Source organism: Callionymus lyra, chromosome 7 (assembly GCF_982586985.1).
Source record: "Callionymus lyra chromosome 7, fCalLyr1.hap1.1, whole genome shotgun sequence".
NCBI classification, from domain to species: domain Eukaryota; kingdom Metazoa; phylum Chordata; class Actinopteri; order Syngnathiformes; family Callionymidae; genus Callionymus; species Callionymus lyra.
Window position 1 is genome coordinate 6,868,843 of NC_141824.1, and position 15,769 is coordinate 6,884,611.

Below are 15,769 nucleotides of genomic sequence, written 5' to 3' on the forward strand. Positions count from 1 at the left end.
TTTTTTTAATAAAATTTGTTTTTGTGGCTGATTCAAATATTGATATCATTTAATTTACTAGTACTAGTACAAGACGACCAACACAAAAAGATATTGACAAAAAATAGCAAACAGTCAAATTAAAAACAGAAAAATTTGATGAATATGATAAAAAAATGAAGCAGTAATGCAAATGCAAATGGAGAAAATATACCTTGTTTACAGAGACACAACATGTAATAGGATGTTTGTTTTAGTGTAACTGTGTGTTGTCTGTACTTTGAAAGTAATCATGAGAAAGTGTGAAAACTTTTTATTGTGTTAATTCTATATTTTAATTAAATCTTCATATTATATATTTTATTTTTTAAATTTAATTTCATATTTTATATTTTATATATATTTTTTATTCTTTTATTTTTTATATTTTATATTTTATATTCTGTGTTTTATATTTAGTTTTTTATATTTTGTGTTTCATATTTTATATTTTGTTTTATATTTCGTATTTTATTTTTTAATTTTATATTTTGTGTTTTATGTTTCATATTTTGTGTTTTAATTTTATACATTATATTTTTTATATTTTATATTTTGTGTTTTATATTTATTTTTTTATATTTCGTATTTTATATTTTGTGTTTCATATTTTATATTTTATATTTTATATTTTATGTTTTATATTTTATATTTTATATTTTAAACCTTATATTTTATATTTTATACATTATATCTTATACATTATATTTTATATATAAATTAAATGGTATAAATTAGGATAATACAAGTGTTATTTATCATGACATTATAAAATAGTTTTGTGATCTTACATCTCCTACCCTCGACAAATTGGTCATAAATGGCTAAAAAAGGTTCAAAAACGATCAAAACTTCAACCTGTCAGACGTCACCAGACGCTCTCACTTCTCTCCTGTGATATTTCAAAAGTTAAATAAAGTTCCTGCCGTCGAAGCTTCTCAGCGACGGTGAATCAGAGGCGCCTCTGAATATCACCCACACACACTTAACATGAATGCACACATTCATCGTCGCACAACCTTGGTCGGCTTTTACTGCAAACACAAGTCGTTTCAAGGTTCGGATCAAACTTCACGAGTGAGTCGGCGTCACCGTATCCTGGACCAAGAGACCGACAGCACCTCCTCCTGCTGTCAGGGGCCACAAAGACCTTCTTCTTCAGGGGCCCCTCCTCACACTCATCTTCTTTGTGTTGCTGTGAGTGGACGAGTGTGTGTGAGTCCTTCTTTCTTCTCCCACTCAGCTCTTGTTTTCTGGAGAGTCAGAGAGGTGAGCCGGGGCCCCTTCACATACAGGGGCCCCTCGGTCTCCAGAATAGACCCTGGTCTGGCTGAATGAGGCTCTTATTGAAAGAAGAAACATCTCCACTCGTTTATGAGTCACTTCCCTTCTTATTTGAGGGTCGACTGAGGTCGTGTTCCAATAAACCTGCTGCTCGTCTGAAACTACTGAGTCGAAAAACTATCTTAATGACCTGAAATATAGTAGTATCCGGTCTCTTTGAACGCTCATCATATAATATACACATATAATAACAAATAAGATACAACTTTTAAATTACAGTATTTTAATTGGTAGTGATTTATCTATTAATTCTGGCTGCACTTACTGACCTTGAACTATTGTATGTGGTACACGTTGTTCAAACTGATACTACTGTCCAAAGTATTACCCCGCAAGTTCTTAAGTATTAACCTGCAGAGCTACGTAGTATTACCCTGCGAGACTCCAGGCTCTATAGTATTAATCCTTGAGGCCGAGTATCATTACTGAGCCAGGACGAGTAGTATTACTCTGTTAGGTTCATTAGTGTTACCCTAGGAAGCTTTGTAGTATTACTCTACTCTGTAAGGCCCAGTAGCAAGACTCTGTGAGATTCCGTAGTATAGCCCCACAAGGCCTATTAGTGTTAACCCACAAAGCCACTCAGTATTACTCTGCGAGGCCCAGTAGTATATTACTCCACAAGTCATACTTGGTAGTGTAAATTTGCAAGGCTTGAAAGTATTACTATTAAAGGCTTGGTAGTATTACTCAGTAAGGATTGGTAGTATTACCCCGAGAGACTTGATAGTATTATTCTGTGAGACTTGATAGTTTTACACTTCGAGACTTGGTAGTATTACTCTGCGAGACTTGGTAGTATTACACTGCAATGCTTAGTAGTATTAATCTGTGAGACTTGGTAGTATTACTCTGCAAGACTTTGTAGCATTACTCTGCTAGCCCTGGTAGTATTGCTCTGTGAGCTTTGGTATTGTTATTTTGCGAGGCTTGGTAGTATTACTCAGCAATGCTTGGTAGTATTACTCTGTGAGGGTTGGTAGTATTACTCTGCGTAGCTTGGTAGTATTAATCTGGAGACTAGGTAGTAATACTCTGCAAGACTTTGTAGCATTACTCTGCTAACCCTGGTAGTATTACTCTCTGAGCCTTGATATCATTACTCTGCGATGCTTGGTTGTATTACTCTGCAATTCTTAGTAATATTACTCTGTGAGGCTTGGTTGTATTACTCTGCAATGCTTAGTAGTATTAATCTGCGAGACTTGGTAGTGCAAGACTTTGTAGTGTTTCATTGCTAGCCCTGGTAATATTACTCTTAGAGGCTTGGTAGTATTACTCTGCGATGCTTGGTAGTATTACTCTGTGAGGCTTGGTTGTATTACTCTGCAATGCTTAGTAGTATTAATCTGCAAGATTTTGTAGTATTTCTCTTCTAGCCCTGGTAGTATTACTCTGTTAGGCTTGGTAGTATAACTCTTCGAGGTTTGGTAGTATAACTCTGCAATTCTTAGTAGTATTACTCTGGGAGGCTTGGTAGTATAACTCTCTGATGTGTCTCGTGTTCGAAACATACTGAATCCAAATGGTTTACTCAAAGTAGAGATAATGGATGTTTAGGATTATAAAGTTAAGTTAAGTATTTCATTAGTCAAAGAGTGACAGCTTCTGATTGGCTGGTCAGCAGCATCATGTTGACAGGCTGCCATCCAAGTGGCTAATGGGTAATGGAGAGGTTTAACCGTGACCTGGTTGTAATCTGGGCTCTGGTAGTAGAATGTTGAGAGAGTACTTCTTCTGGAGGAGTTCAGTGTTAGTGTGAGATAAAGTACTGCGGTACTATATCTTTCTTGTGACCTTCATTTATACCCAACACACAAAAAACACATTTATCATTTAAATTCTGTCAGATTATGGATTCACTTGGATTCCAGTTTTTTTCCTCATTGATTATCAAATGACTTTAGTATTTTTTTTACTAATAATGAAAACTTTCAATAATAATAATGAATAATCCAGACTAGCGCTCGTCTTAACTTCCATATAAAGCAAATATTCCATGAACTAAAAAGATTTAATCCAACTGGGAGTAGAAAATAAATATATTTTTAGCCTGAAGATTTGACAGAATAGAACAAACTCAAACATCTTCTATGGATGATATAGATTCCAAATGAAAGTATGACTGCAGCCTCACAGAGACAAAGACCACGAGTCCACGTCCAGAATTTCAACGAGGACTGACCTCTATGGGATCTTTTCTGTGTCTTCAAGGATCTGATCGTGGACCAGACCATCGAAAAGGTCTCCTTCTGTGCTCCGGACCGCAACTATGACAAGGCCTTCTCGTACATCTGCCGGGACGGGACCACCCGGCGCTGGATGTGTCACTGCTTCATGGCTCTGAAGGACTCGGTGAGGGTTGGAATCATCGTACCTGTGCCAATATGAATCGTGTGTTCTGGTTGCGTAACGTTATCTCCTGTGACTCGGTTAAACCTGAGAGGTGGAAGGTTCTGTGTCACGAGGCTTTCAAAGCTGCCGTGGATTCATCAACTCAGACAGAGGGTTGGATTATTCCTGTGGACGAGGAGAGGGAGGCGCAGACCTGTGGGATTAGGAGAGGATTAGACAGAAGCCTGTAGAGTTATCTGTCCATCTCTGTCTGTTTCTAATTCCAACACACACTGTGTGTGCACTCGTGCAGCTCTGTCTGCACAACTACTGCACAACTACTGCACAACACTAGAGTGTGTAGTGTTGAGAATCACAGACAACTGTAGAATATATTGTAATATATATTGACGGTGTAGAAACAAGGATATATGTGTAGTAGTGTCGAGTACTTGACACTGGTTATATATAGTGATAGTGTAGAAACAAGTATATATTTGTAGTATTGTCCAGTACTTGACTCTGGAGATATATAGTGATAGTGTAGAAACAAGGATATATGTGTAGTATTGTAGAGTACTTGACTCTGGTGTTGTGATAGTGTAGCAACAAGAATATATGTGTAGTATTGTAGAGTACTTGACTCTGGTGTTGTGATAGTGTAGCAACAAGGATATATGTGTAGTATTGTCCAGTACTTGACTCTGGAGATATATAGTGATGGTGTAGAAACAAGGATATATGTGTAGTATTGTGGAGTACTTGACTCTGGTGTTATAAAGTGTTAGTGTAGAAACAAGGATATATGTGGAGTATTGTGGAGTACTTGACTCTGGTTATATATAGTGTTAGTGTAAAAACAAGGATATATGTGGAGTATTGGGGAGTACTTGACTCTGGTGATATATTGTGATATATAGTGATAGTGTAGAAACAAGTATATATGTGTAGTATTGTGGAGTACTTGACTCTAGTGATGTATTGTGAAATAAAGTGATAGTGTAGAAACAGGTATATATGTGTAGTATTGTGGAGTACTTGACTCTAGTGATGTATTGTGAAATATAGTGATAGTGTAGAAACAAGGATATATGTGTAGTATTGTGGAGTACTTGACTCTAGTGATGTATTGTGAAATATAGTGATAGTGTAGAAACAAGTATATATGTGTAGTATTGTGGAGTACTTGACTCCAGTGATGTATTGTGAAATATAGTGATAGTGTAGAAACAAGGATATATGTGGAGTTTTGTGGAGTACTAGACTCTGGTGATATATTGTGATATATAGTGATAGTGTAGTAACAAGGATATACCTGTAGTATTGTGGAGTACTTGACTCTGGTGTTGTGAAAGTGTAGTAACAAGTATATATGTGTAGTATTGTCGAGTACTTGACTCTGGTGTTGCAGAATTTACAGACCACATGATATCAGCTTTAAAAGCTGCTGGACTCACTGTATCCTCTCGTCCTCAGTCATTGCCAGGATCTCGCTGGATTTCATTCTTCCTTTAGCTGCAGAGGAAGTAATGCCTGCTGCCATCTAGATGCCGGATGTCAAATAGCAACACAAAAATGAAATAAACGCTGTAAATATTATACAATATAATTGAAATAGAAACTATTAAAAACTATGACAAAAAAGATTCATAATTAGATAAATGAATCTATACCATTGTAAACATTGTATATTTAGAATACTTTCTTAACACCTTTTTAACTAATGGAATTAATGGATTTAACCCTTTATCTCAGGGTCAATGTAACCCGAAGGCCTGAAAACAAATGAGTTTATAGTATCCCTTTTGTTGTCTCAGGGTCAAGGTGAGCGACCTCCACCACTGCATATGTATTTATGGAAGCCAGAGAGGTCGTGGAGGTTTATTTTACCTTTAACTCTTGGTGGTTTGTTGGAAAATATTCTTCATAAAGGACCCCAAATTGAATCAAACAATAACATAACTTGATGCTTAATTTGTCTGAGTTTTAGGGGTTAGATTTTTCCTAAGGGGCAGAATCCTCAAGAGATCCTGACACATCTCAAAGACAACCATGATTTTTCAATTAAATACATTTGACCACATGCCTCTGAGCAAGATGTATTTGCAAAACTCTTTATTTTGCTATTTGAAGTCACTTGTTCACCTTCTGACGGCTTCCACCAGGGGGAGCGACTGAGTCACGCTGTCGGCTGCGCGTTCGCTGCCTGCCTGGAGAGGAAGCAGCGCCGGGAGAAGGAGTGCGGCGTGACGGCGTCCTTCGACGCCAGTCGCACCTCGTTCGTACGCGAGGGCTCGTTCCGCGCCAACTCGTCCAGCAGCCAGCCGGGCAGCGGCAGCGAGCGCGACGACAAACTGCAGGATAAAAAGAAAGGTGGGAAACGACAATGTATGTAATAGTTTCATTTCTCTACTCATTACTTTCATAGACGTAAGAGATGCTGCTGATCGGGGCTGTCGCGATCGGCGTTGACTGTCATCGTATAACTACTTGAATAGCCGCTGTAGCGAGCAGTTAGCAAGCAATGTAAAGTACCTTTTTCGGACTGTGAGGCACACCAGCAGTAAACACGCTGAAGATCTGAGTATTACTAGGTTTCTGAGCACCATGTACCAAATTGAGTTCAGTTATACGACCAGAAGGAATACATAATGTTTTGTCCTGTTGACTTTTAAGAAGATTTAAGGATTATAAGATAGATTTCCCCAAAAAGACTGCAATAATGAGCATTTTGTCAAGTACTGAAAAGTTGACGCATGGTTTGCCGACATGACGGTACGCGAAAAACACAGAGCTTAAGTCTTTGTTCCCTTATTTGTTTGTAAATACCTGATATTTATATCTTGCGGTAACACCGCGACAGCCCTGATTCAATGCAGTACTTGATGCATTGTCTTCAATTCCTGCCTGTCTTGTTGCTCCAGACCCGCCGTCCATTCCAGCTATGCCACCTGGCAACGCCTCCCCGCCCGAGGGTGCAGCGTCACCCATGGAGCGCCCGGAACCTGGCGGGCCGCACGCCATCCCCCGCCGCCACGCTCCCATCGAGCAACTGGTGCGTCAGGGATCATTCCGGGGATTCCCAGCTCTCAGCCAGAAGAACTCTCCCTTCAAGAGGCAGCTGTCGCTTCGCCTCAACGACCTGCCATCCACCCTGCAACGCAAGACCGACTTCCAGACCAAGAACCCCGGTGAGTCGAGCAGGTGAACCCTCTGGAGAGATGGTACCGCTGCTGGATGCTGTCAGTCATACGGAAGTTGACTTTTTGTGGTTAAATCATGCAATTAAACCATTTTCCTAACCACAAGTTGCAACTTCAAGTATGAAATAACCAAAAAGGGGAAGATAAAAAAAACAACAACACAATCAACCTGTTGAAATTCAGCCTTATTTTGTTTAAATATGATAAAGAAACAGATCCACACAACGATATATATATTCAACCGTGCGCTCTCTCTGGTCACGGTGTGTTTTCAGATGTGAACTGCCGTCACAGTCAAAGGCATGTTTAAAAGTGTAATAGATAAAAGCTGCTCTCTTTAAGTGCTGTGATTATTTCTGCCGGTCCTGCGACGAAAACAAAGCTGATTACAGTCATTATGAGATGAGAGCGAGGAAGGAATCAACCGCGGCTCAGATGACACCTGCCTGTGCAGGAGCTTTTCCTGATGCTATTCCTCCCTGTGATTTTCTTCTGAAGCATCAGAACACAGTGTCAGTCATTTCCACTTCTCCCCGGTTGACCCCAATGAGTTGCATTGATCTGTGCTGTCCTGGTTATCGCTCGGCGAGCTCTGAAACCTTCCACTGCAGGGACCTCCTGAACATGATGAGCCTCTGAACTGACTGGGACATTGACAGTGGAGGGATCACAGGAGCTCAGTTGATCAAAGGAGGGGTGGCGGTGGTGGTGGTGGTTGTAGGGGGGCGTCTTCAAAAGAATCAGCCTACGGTTCTCCCCCCCCCACCCTGTGGGGAGATGTACAGAACCAGACCACAACCAACAAGATTGATCTATAAATGAGTATTGAATCAAGATGGATGTAAAAAGGCGACTTCCTTGAGGTATTTGGAAAAGTTGTGGTGATCTTCAAAAGCAGAACAAGGATTGTGGGAGAAAAGATCCGCAGTAGGGATTGTGTTTCTATTTATATCGGTACAGGGTAGGTTTAACAATAACGTTCTGGTTGAACATTATACCATCTAATCCGACTGGATCAGTTACTTTAGGTCTTGAAATGGGGATAAAGTTTTCTATAGCGGAACATGCTTGTGCACCATTTGGCTGTCTATAGGCTGGAAAGGATCCTTTCCGTTCACTCCACTCAAGGAGACCTTGCGACTCATCTCAAGACAGCAACTATAAGTTGACCTGATGTTTAATATTTGTTTGTCTCACCCACTCTTTCCTCTTCCTCTCTCTTCCTGCCTAGTGCTAGAGATGGACATGGGTTTGGCGTGCGGAGACAGCAGTATAAACGCTCTTTGTAGTCAGATCAACAATTCTTTCACCAGACCCTCAGAGGAGATATACTGCAACCCGTGTTCAATGGCTGGTGCACCCCCACCCTGCACTGTACCACCCATCCTACCCCCTCCACCTGCCCCTATGCAAGGTAAGTCCAAAGACCACAGTCAAAGACCAACATTTTCAGTGATTACTTTCTGTTTTCACCTTAAGGTGCCTCCTCCTGGATGCAGCCGGACCCTCCGCTTCACTCACCCCCAGCAGCTGCACAGATGCACAGCGGCCACAGGCGGACTCCATCTGAGGCGGAGCGATGGTTGGAGGAGGTCTCCAAAGTCGTCAAGTCTCAACAAACCCCACCACCGGGTCCAGCTATCCCCACTATACCTGGTCCCCCACCTGTGTCCGGTCAGCAGATGTCAAGTCAAGCAACCATCCCTCCAGTGTCAACCATCTCTAGGCCAGTCTGCAACATCGCAAAACCGCTGATCTCTGGGCCCCCGGCTCTTTCTGCTCATGCACCTATGCCTCTTCCACCAATGTCCATATCATCTGTTCCTTTGATACCCGGGCCTCCGGTGTCAGGCCCTCCAATGTCCCTACCTTCGATGTCAATACCCACCATGTCAGGTCCAAGCATGTCAGGGGCACCTATGATCCAGCCATCCCTACCAGGGCCTCCAGGATCCCTCCCGAGCTCAATGCAGCCATTTCCATTGGTCTTTGATGGTACTCCTGCTGCAGTTGGAATGTTCGCAACTCAGCCTGTCCAACCATCCTTTGTGCCCATGCAGACCTACATGCCAGGCCTGGCAAGCAGCATGACATACCCCAACGCTAGTGTTCCTGTAGTTGGGATAACGCCATCACAAATGGTTGCCAATGCCTTCTGCACGGCCACTGGCTCATCTGCACCGGGGGTCTCTATTGGCTCTTCCAATACCACACCTAAAGGAGGATCCCTCGGTGGTTACCCTGGTGCACCAGGTTCAGTCGGACAGACGGGAGTGTACTCCGCTCAACCATTCCCTTCCATTACTTCCATTAATGGCATCCCACCACAGAGCAGCAACATTATGACCTTTCAAAATGGGACCCCCAACAACAGTTGCATGAGTAGCAACTGGCCACCAGAGGGGAGCCAGTTAACTGCTCCCGCTGTCAAAAATGCCCAAGAAGATGACCGTTTTGAGGCCAAATGGGCTGCACTGGAGAGCAAACCTGCCCAACTGCAGCCTGGAAACAAGTCGCCACCTGCAGCCGCCAACCCTTTCTCTAACAATTTGCAGAAGACCTTTGAGATTGAGCTCTAACTCCACCAAGGAAACATTTGAAGGACTGAGACGCCTGAAACTGAAGCATCTACAATCAGATGCTGGTTCTGAATGTCAACCAGGAGCCCCCAAGTACCCCACCCCCTCTGATGAGCTATTGAAATGATCTCAGTTGATTTCTTTGTGCATCCATGAGAGCCGCAGGGAGTGAGGATGAACCCGGGCTTCCCAAGGACTGGACCTATTGCTTGAACTTTTGCTGCCTCTCTTTTTCACTCAGCTTTATTGTACCTGCTGTGAGTCCCTGAATGTACCACATCTGCCCCCTTGAGGATGCAACAGGGATGGAGATGTCTTTGCTTTCTTCTAAAGTCGGGAATTCCCCTGAGAGGTTCAAGAAAACGATGAACGGATGCAGTACACTGTCCAAAAGTATAGTTTATGGCCAAAATAATTTTATTTATTGTACTTTATTTTTATTAAATTTTATGTTAACACGGTATAAATATCTATATATAGTTAAACAAGGACAAACAGTGTTTTTAAAAGTGTGTTTTTCGTATATATTTATTTTTATTATTCAGCGAATGAGGTGTAATTGCGACACAAAGTGGATCCAACGCATCAATGGCTACATTTCTGTGTATATAGCAGCATGTTACGTTGTACCATCAGCGTATAAACACGAGGGTCGCGACCCAGGAAGACACAGCACAACACACGACCCTGACTCCGCTTTAAGAGCTTTGTTCAAATCCCAGGAAAAGGTAGTTTTTTTTATCAGGAAAGTTCCAGAGGAAGACGAGGAAGACAAGGAAGGACGGAAGCACGTGGATGAAGAAGGGAGCGAATCACAGAACGACGTATCTTGACGGAGTGATGAGGAGAAAGTTGGTGAACAGATGATGGAAATGTTGAGTCGCCATGGAGACGTTTTACTGCTCCGACCTTGAATGAAACCTTTTTGATCGAGTCTCCAAAGAAGTCGAACCGCCGTTGTTAAAACATCGTGACGACGTCAACGTTTGTTCAAAAGTTTGACGCCATTAAACCGACAAATTCTCTCGATAACTTGAATATACGTTGAATTCATTTGTCGCCTGAACTATCTTTACTCAGGATTTAGCAAAACTATCGTCACAGAAACAAAAGTACTATGGAAGTATATCAGTGTCATAATATTGAATGATTAGTTTTAACATTTTTTAATTCGTTTTTTAAGCATTTATTTAATATATAGGCTATTATTGAATTCAATAATTTGTATATTGAAATATTTCATCTGTTGAATTAGAAAAATAAATATTAAATGAATGTTTACAGAATGTTGAACTTAAAGCTGACAGTTTGAAATCCATGACTTAATAGTATATGATAAGAAATGTGTATTTTGAAAATATGTGAATAATAATATAAAACAATGTGTAAAGATTTATTTTTATACACATTTAAAAAATGTGTTAAAGCTTAAATTTAAATAAAACAATTCAATATGTTTATGGCACTAATATACTTCTATATATGTGTGGCTGGTTCAGATATATGACAAAAACAACAACACAATGTGTTGATGTTTACAAAACTATGAAGGACTTTTTTTTTTTCATGACCTTGACCTTGAAAATTGAAGTTATAACTTGTGTTCTTCAGATTCCAAGTAAAAAATGATATGAAAAATGAAGGGTTGCCAAAGCAAGTCAGCCATCCCCCATTTTAACACACACGTTCTCATTCATTGAATATATTTATCTTGTTTCCCTCCTTTTGAGTTCATCTTCGTATCTAACTTTTTAAACCAGTTTCTTATCTCTTTGTTCTTCCTGCTCCCCCTGAACACCTGAGCATCTTCGACTCTGACTCTTCCGGCTCTGCTTCCACTTCCTGTCCCTCAAGAAGACAAGAGCAGGGAATACAAACGATAACGTAGACTGGTTTTTTAACCGAAGATATTTGGACTTGTCATCTGCTTTAAAAGTCTAACATCCTTCACAGATCCATGACGTTCTCCACAAAGTTCTCCTCTCGGAAGGTTCCGCGTCGAGCGAACCCAACGACCTCGAACACATGATTGTAGGAACATAGTTTAGTCGCGGGAACAAAAGACGACCAGTTTATTTTTAACCTTGATTTCTTTTTCTATTTAAACCTACATATTTGTATTGTATGTACATTGTACAAAAGATAATAAAGTAATATAATATTACAGCTGCCTGTGTCTGTCACTGAAGGAACCTTGAAGATTGTATCGTCTGAAGTAACGTTTTGTCGTTTGGATCGTTTAAGTTTTTCTTCTTTTAAAACAGTAATGTAATATAGTGAGTGAAACACTTGCTTTATATTGTTTATTTTTGCCGTTGGTCTGTGAATATAAAGACGACTTTATTAAACTGCTCCAAATAAAGGTTGTTTACTTATGTATTGTCACGTAAAAGTTAAACGCGCTCATGCTAAAGCTAGCTTAGCTTAGCTTAGCTTAGCCGCTCTTCTATTTCTCTGAGACCTTCTTCAATCTTGGGTCGTGGGGGCACAGCACAGAGCTCCAGACTTCCACCTCCACAGAAACTACTGGCCCTGTCCCGGGACCTCCACCCACAGTTGCCTGGAGTTATCATCAAAAGTATGGATCAGTGCCAATGTTGATGTTTGAATTTAACATTTTAAATGATGAAACTTTGAATTTATTTATTATGTGGAAGTTAAATGTGTTTTTACTATAAATTAAATCAAATATTTGTATATTAAAAAGGTGTATTTTATATTATTTTTACATGTATTCTAATTCAAATTAGTTTATTTTATATTTATTTAATAAAAAAAATTTAAGATGTAAACGTGTATTTTTTAATACAATTTTATTAAACAATTAGAATATTTTTAACTTCCTTCTTCACATATAGTTTGGTATTTTTTTCTTTTTACTAATTTAATTAAAAAATGTGTATATTTGATTGTCCTTTTAAAATAAACTGAAACTGAAAAGTGTATTTCTATATATTTTTTAGAATAATCTTATTAAACAATTATAATATTTTTTCCAACTATAGCCCAATATATTAGTTAAAAATAGTCAATTAAATTAAAATTAATTAAAACTTAAATCTTTTATTATTTAAATGTGACTATTTTTATTCGTAGCCTTTTAAATTCAATATAAAATAAATTAAAATTAAAATAAAACAATAAACAAATCCAACCTTTAACTATAAAAATATTAAATGTATAATTTAAAAGGAAATTAAATGCTTAAAAAAAAAAGATCAAACAGTATTTCAATAAAGTTTCAACAGTCAAATCAACCCGAGCATGTTTTGACGGCCTTGACATATCGATAAAGATATTTTATTGATACATGGATCAGCGGCGGGAATATAAAAACATAAAAAACCCTCTGAAGACGTTGGTCCTCGAGGTTAAAGGAAATGAAAGATGTTTTCTTCACAGTTCACACCCACAGGAGACCATCGGTTGCCATGACTACAGGGACTCGTTAATGGGACCAAAAGTGCTGAAGTCAACAGAACTTTGAGCGAAACACACGATTCACAGGTTCAACGCCGGCAGAAAAATGTATTTTTAATTTGACTTCATGCGTCTTGAATCCAAAGCGGTTTTGCTGTAAAAACGATCTCATTATGATTTTATGTATTTTGACAAACGTTCTGTACAAGTATGTGTTTGTGTTCCACGGCGCCCCCTGTGGCACTTTTACACTCACAGACACCCCCAGATTATCTGACATAGGCCAGGTTCTACAAATGGTGCAGTGTCCTGTAGATGTGGTTAGTATCTCAGTCCTCGGAGGTATTCGCACTATCCTAGAACCTGGATCATGTCAGATAACCCTGGGGTTCTACTTCATGGTGCTGCGCCCTCTAGTAGAGCTCCGCTATTGGGTAACACCAAGGCAAAGACCGGTGGGCTGCATGTTTGTGTGTGTTGCTGTTGTGGTGTGTGTATGTGTGTGCTTGCGTGTGTGTGTTTGTGTATGTCATTATTGTTAGGTGTGTGTGTGTTTTAGTGTTTGTGTGTGTCGTTGTTGTAGTGTGTTTTAGTGTTTGTGTGTGTCATTGTTGTGGTGCGTGTGTGTGTGTTTGAGTGTTTGTGTATGTTATTGTTGTTGTCTGTTTGTGTGTTTTTGTGTGTGTCGTTGTTGTGGTGTTTGTGTATGTTATTGTTGTTGTCCGTTTGTTTGTTTTTGTGTGTGTCGTTGTTGTGGTGTTTGTGTATGTTATTGTTGTTGTCTGTTTGTGTGTTTTTGTCTGTGTCGTTGTTGTGGTGTGTGTGTTTGAGTGTTTGTGTATGTTATTCTTGTTGTGTGAGTGCACGTGTGTTTGAGTGTTTGTGTATTTTCTTGTTGTTGTGTGTGTGTCTGCGTGTGTGTGCTTGCGTGTGTGTGTTTGCGTAAGTCATTGTTGTTGTGTGTGTGTGTGTGTGTGTGTGTCGTTGTTGTGGTGTGTGTATGTGCGTCCATGTTTGTTTATGTTATTGTGTGTGTGTGTGTGTGTGTGTGTGCGTGCGTGCGTGCGTGCGTGCGTGCGTGTGTGCGTGTGTGTGTGCGCGTGTGTAGTTTCTGTGATGTCGTGTATGTGCGTGTGTTAGTGTGTTTGTGCGCCTGCATGTTGGTGAGATACCAACAATCTGATGGATGTGTGCTCACGTGTGTTAATGGTGTTTGTGTAACGAACCTTGGCTGGACTGTCTGATCATTGTTGGATAATGTATCTGTTTTGAACTCACCCCCACACACACACACACACACACACGCACACGAACATGCACATACACACACTTCGTTCTACCATAATGTGTGTTGGTGAAAACTACACACTCGTTCACATTCAGACAAATGTCAAGATGTTAAAAGCAGTCAAACACAACTGCAGGCACACACACAAAATGTACACAAAGCAATTTAAACACTCAAACACACACAGTAATGAGCATGCAGTAATTTATACACACACACGGTCATATCTACAAACTAACACGGTTATGTACATAAACACACAATAATGTACACACGGTAATGAACACACACTGTTATGTTCACACACATGTGCGTGTCCAAATACAAATTAATGTAAACAGACAGGCGCACAGTAATGTTCACACCAAAGGTCTCGTGCAATAACTACACACACAAACACACAATCACATCACTACTGCTACGTGACCTATATTTTCAATTTGTCAACAAATGTCGCACAAAAGCCACACAAAAGCCACACACAAACACAAACAGATGGATTCTCTCAATCCTGATGATGATGTGTCGATGAAGCTTCATGAAACAGTGTTTTCATCTCACCTCACTAGGTGGCGCTGTTTGCTTTTAAACTCACGTTGAGATCGAAATAAAAAAGTTTTTTAAACCAAAGATAATACATGTTTCATGAAGCTTCAGCTCTTATCTACGGTGGCCCTGAAGGTACAACTGCAGCGACGGCTGTTGAGATTAATAAAGTTTTATTATTCATGAGGAAAAACAATATTATTATTATTGTTATTATTTGTCATTAGATCTGTTTACGTCATGTTCTCATTATTATTTACGGTGATTTTATGAAAATAAATTCATCTGACTTCAAACAATTCTCACGTGTGTTGTCGCTGGGGTGATGACGTCATCTTCGTCGACATCACTTCAATGATGCATCAGCTACAAGAACAGACGAGGCTCAAAATAGGATTTTCCCAAATCGGACAGAATCACAGCGAGACCCCCCGCTGGGATTTACCCGGAACATTTCACACTTGGTGGTCTCTTACATTATTTACGGTAGAGCAGACGGTTAGTTAACGAGCACCACCTGCTGGCCAAAAGAGACATTACGCCACTTCATCCATACGCTCTGGATTATTCCTTTATATTATATATTTATTAATCAGATATTGAAAATAACTCAAAATGATTGAATTATATTGTTGTTAACAAGGACTTTAGATATTATTTATGTTGCTAAATAAGCAAGAATTAGATTTAAATGTATTTATACGCCTTAAAAGTTATTATTCATGTCCTTTAATTTATTGGAAATGAAAATAAATATTCTTTAATTTTAACTGTTGTTTAAAGGAAATGACTCTTTATTCATAAATGTAGTTTATTATCTAGAAACAGAGTAATATCTCATGTTGTACTCACGTACATATTGTTGTATTTATACATTTATATAAGAATATTGTGAATGTAATGCACTGACATTGAAGTACTTAAGAAGACAAAAGTACCAGTTATGTCGATATAAACAAGTGAATAATGTACAACATCATGTATTATATTCAAGGGAAAGATAATAAAAGTGATACATAAGCAGTAAAACTTCTTCA

At 39.4% G+C, this 15,769-nt stretch overlaps 1 protein-coding gene across 6 annotated transcripts in view; it reads left to right on the forward strand.

Annotated features, from left to right (window-relative positions):
* numbl (NUMB like endocytic adaptor protein) overlaps positions 1 to 11,642 on the forward strand; it is a 64,625-nt gene extending 52,983 nt beyond the window's left edge. For 5 of the 6 annotated variants that reach the window (XM_087796410.1, XM_087796409.1, XM_087796406.1 and 2 more), the window contains 5 exons: positions 3,577 to 3,717; positions 5,862 to 6,084; positions 6,621 to 6,887; positions 8,131 to 8,313; positions 8,379 to 11,642. In XM_087796410.1, coding sequence (XP_087652536.1) covers positions 3,577 to 3,717; positions 5,862 to 6,084; positions 6,621 to 6,887; positions 8,131 to 8,313; positions 8,379 to 9,478 — 1,914 coding nt within the window. In that variant the 3' untranslated portion in view covers positions 9,479 to 11,642. The remainder of the gene's footprint in view (positions 1 to 3,576; positions 3,718 to 5,861; positions 6,085 to 6,620; positions 6,888 to 8,130; positions 8,314 to 8,378) is intronic. The other variant, XM_087796408.1, reaches the window with a different exon arrangement.
* Positions 11,643 to 15,769: the final 4,127 nt, after the last annotated feature.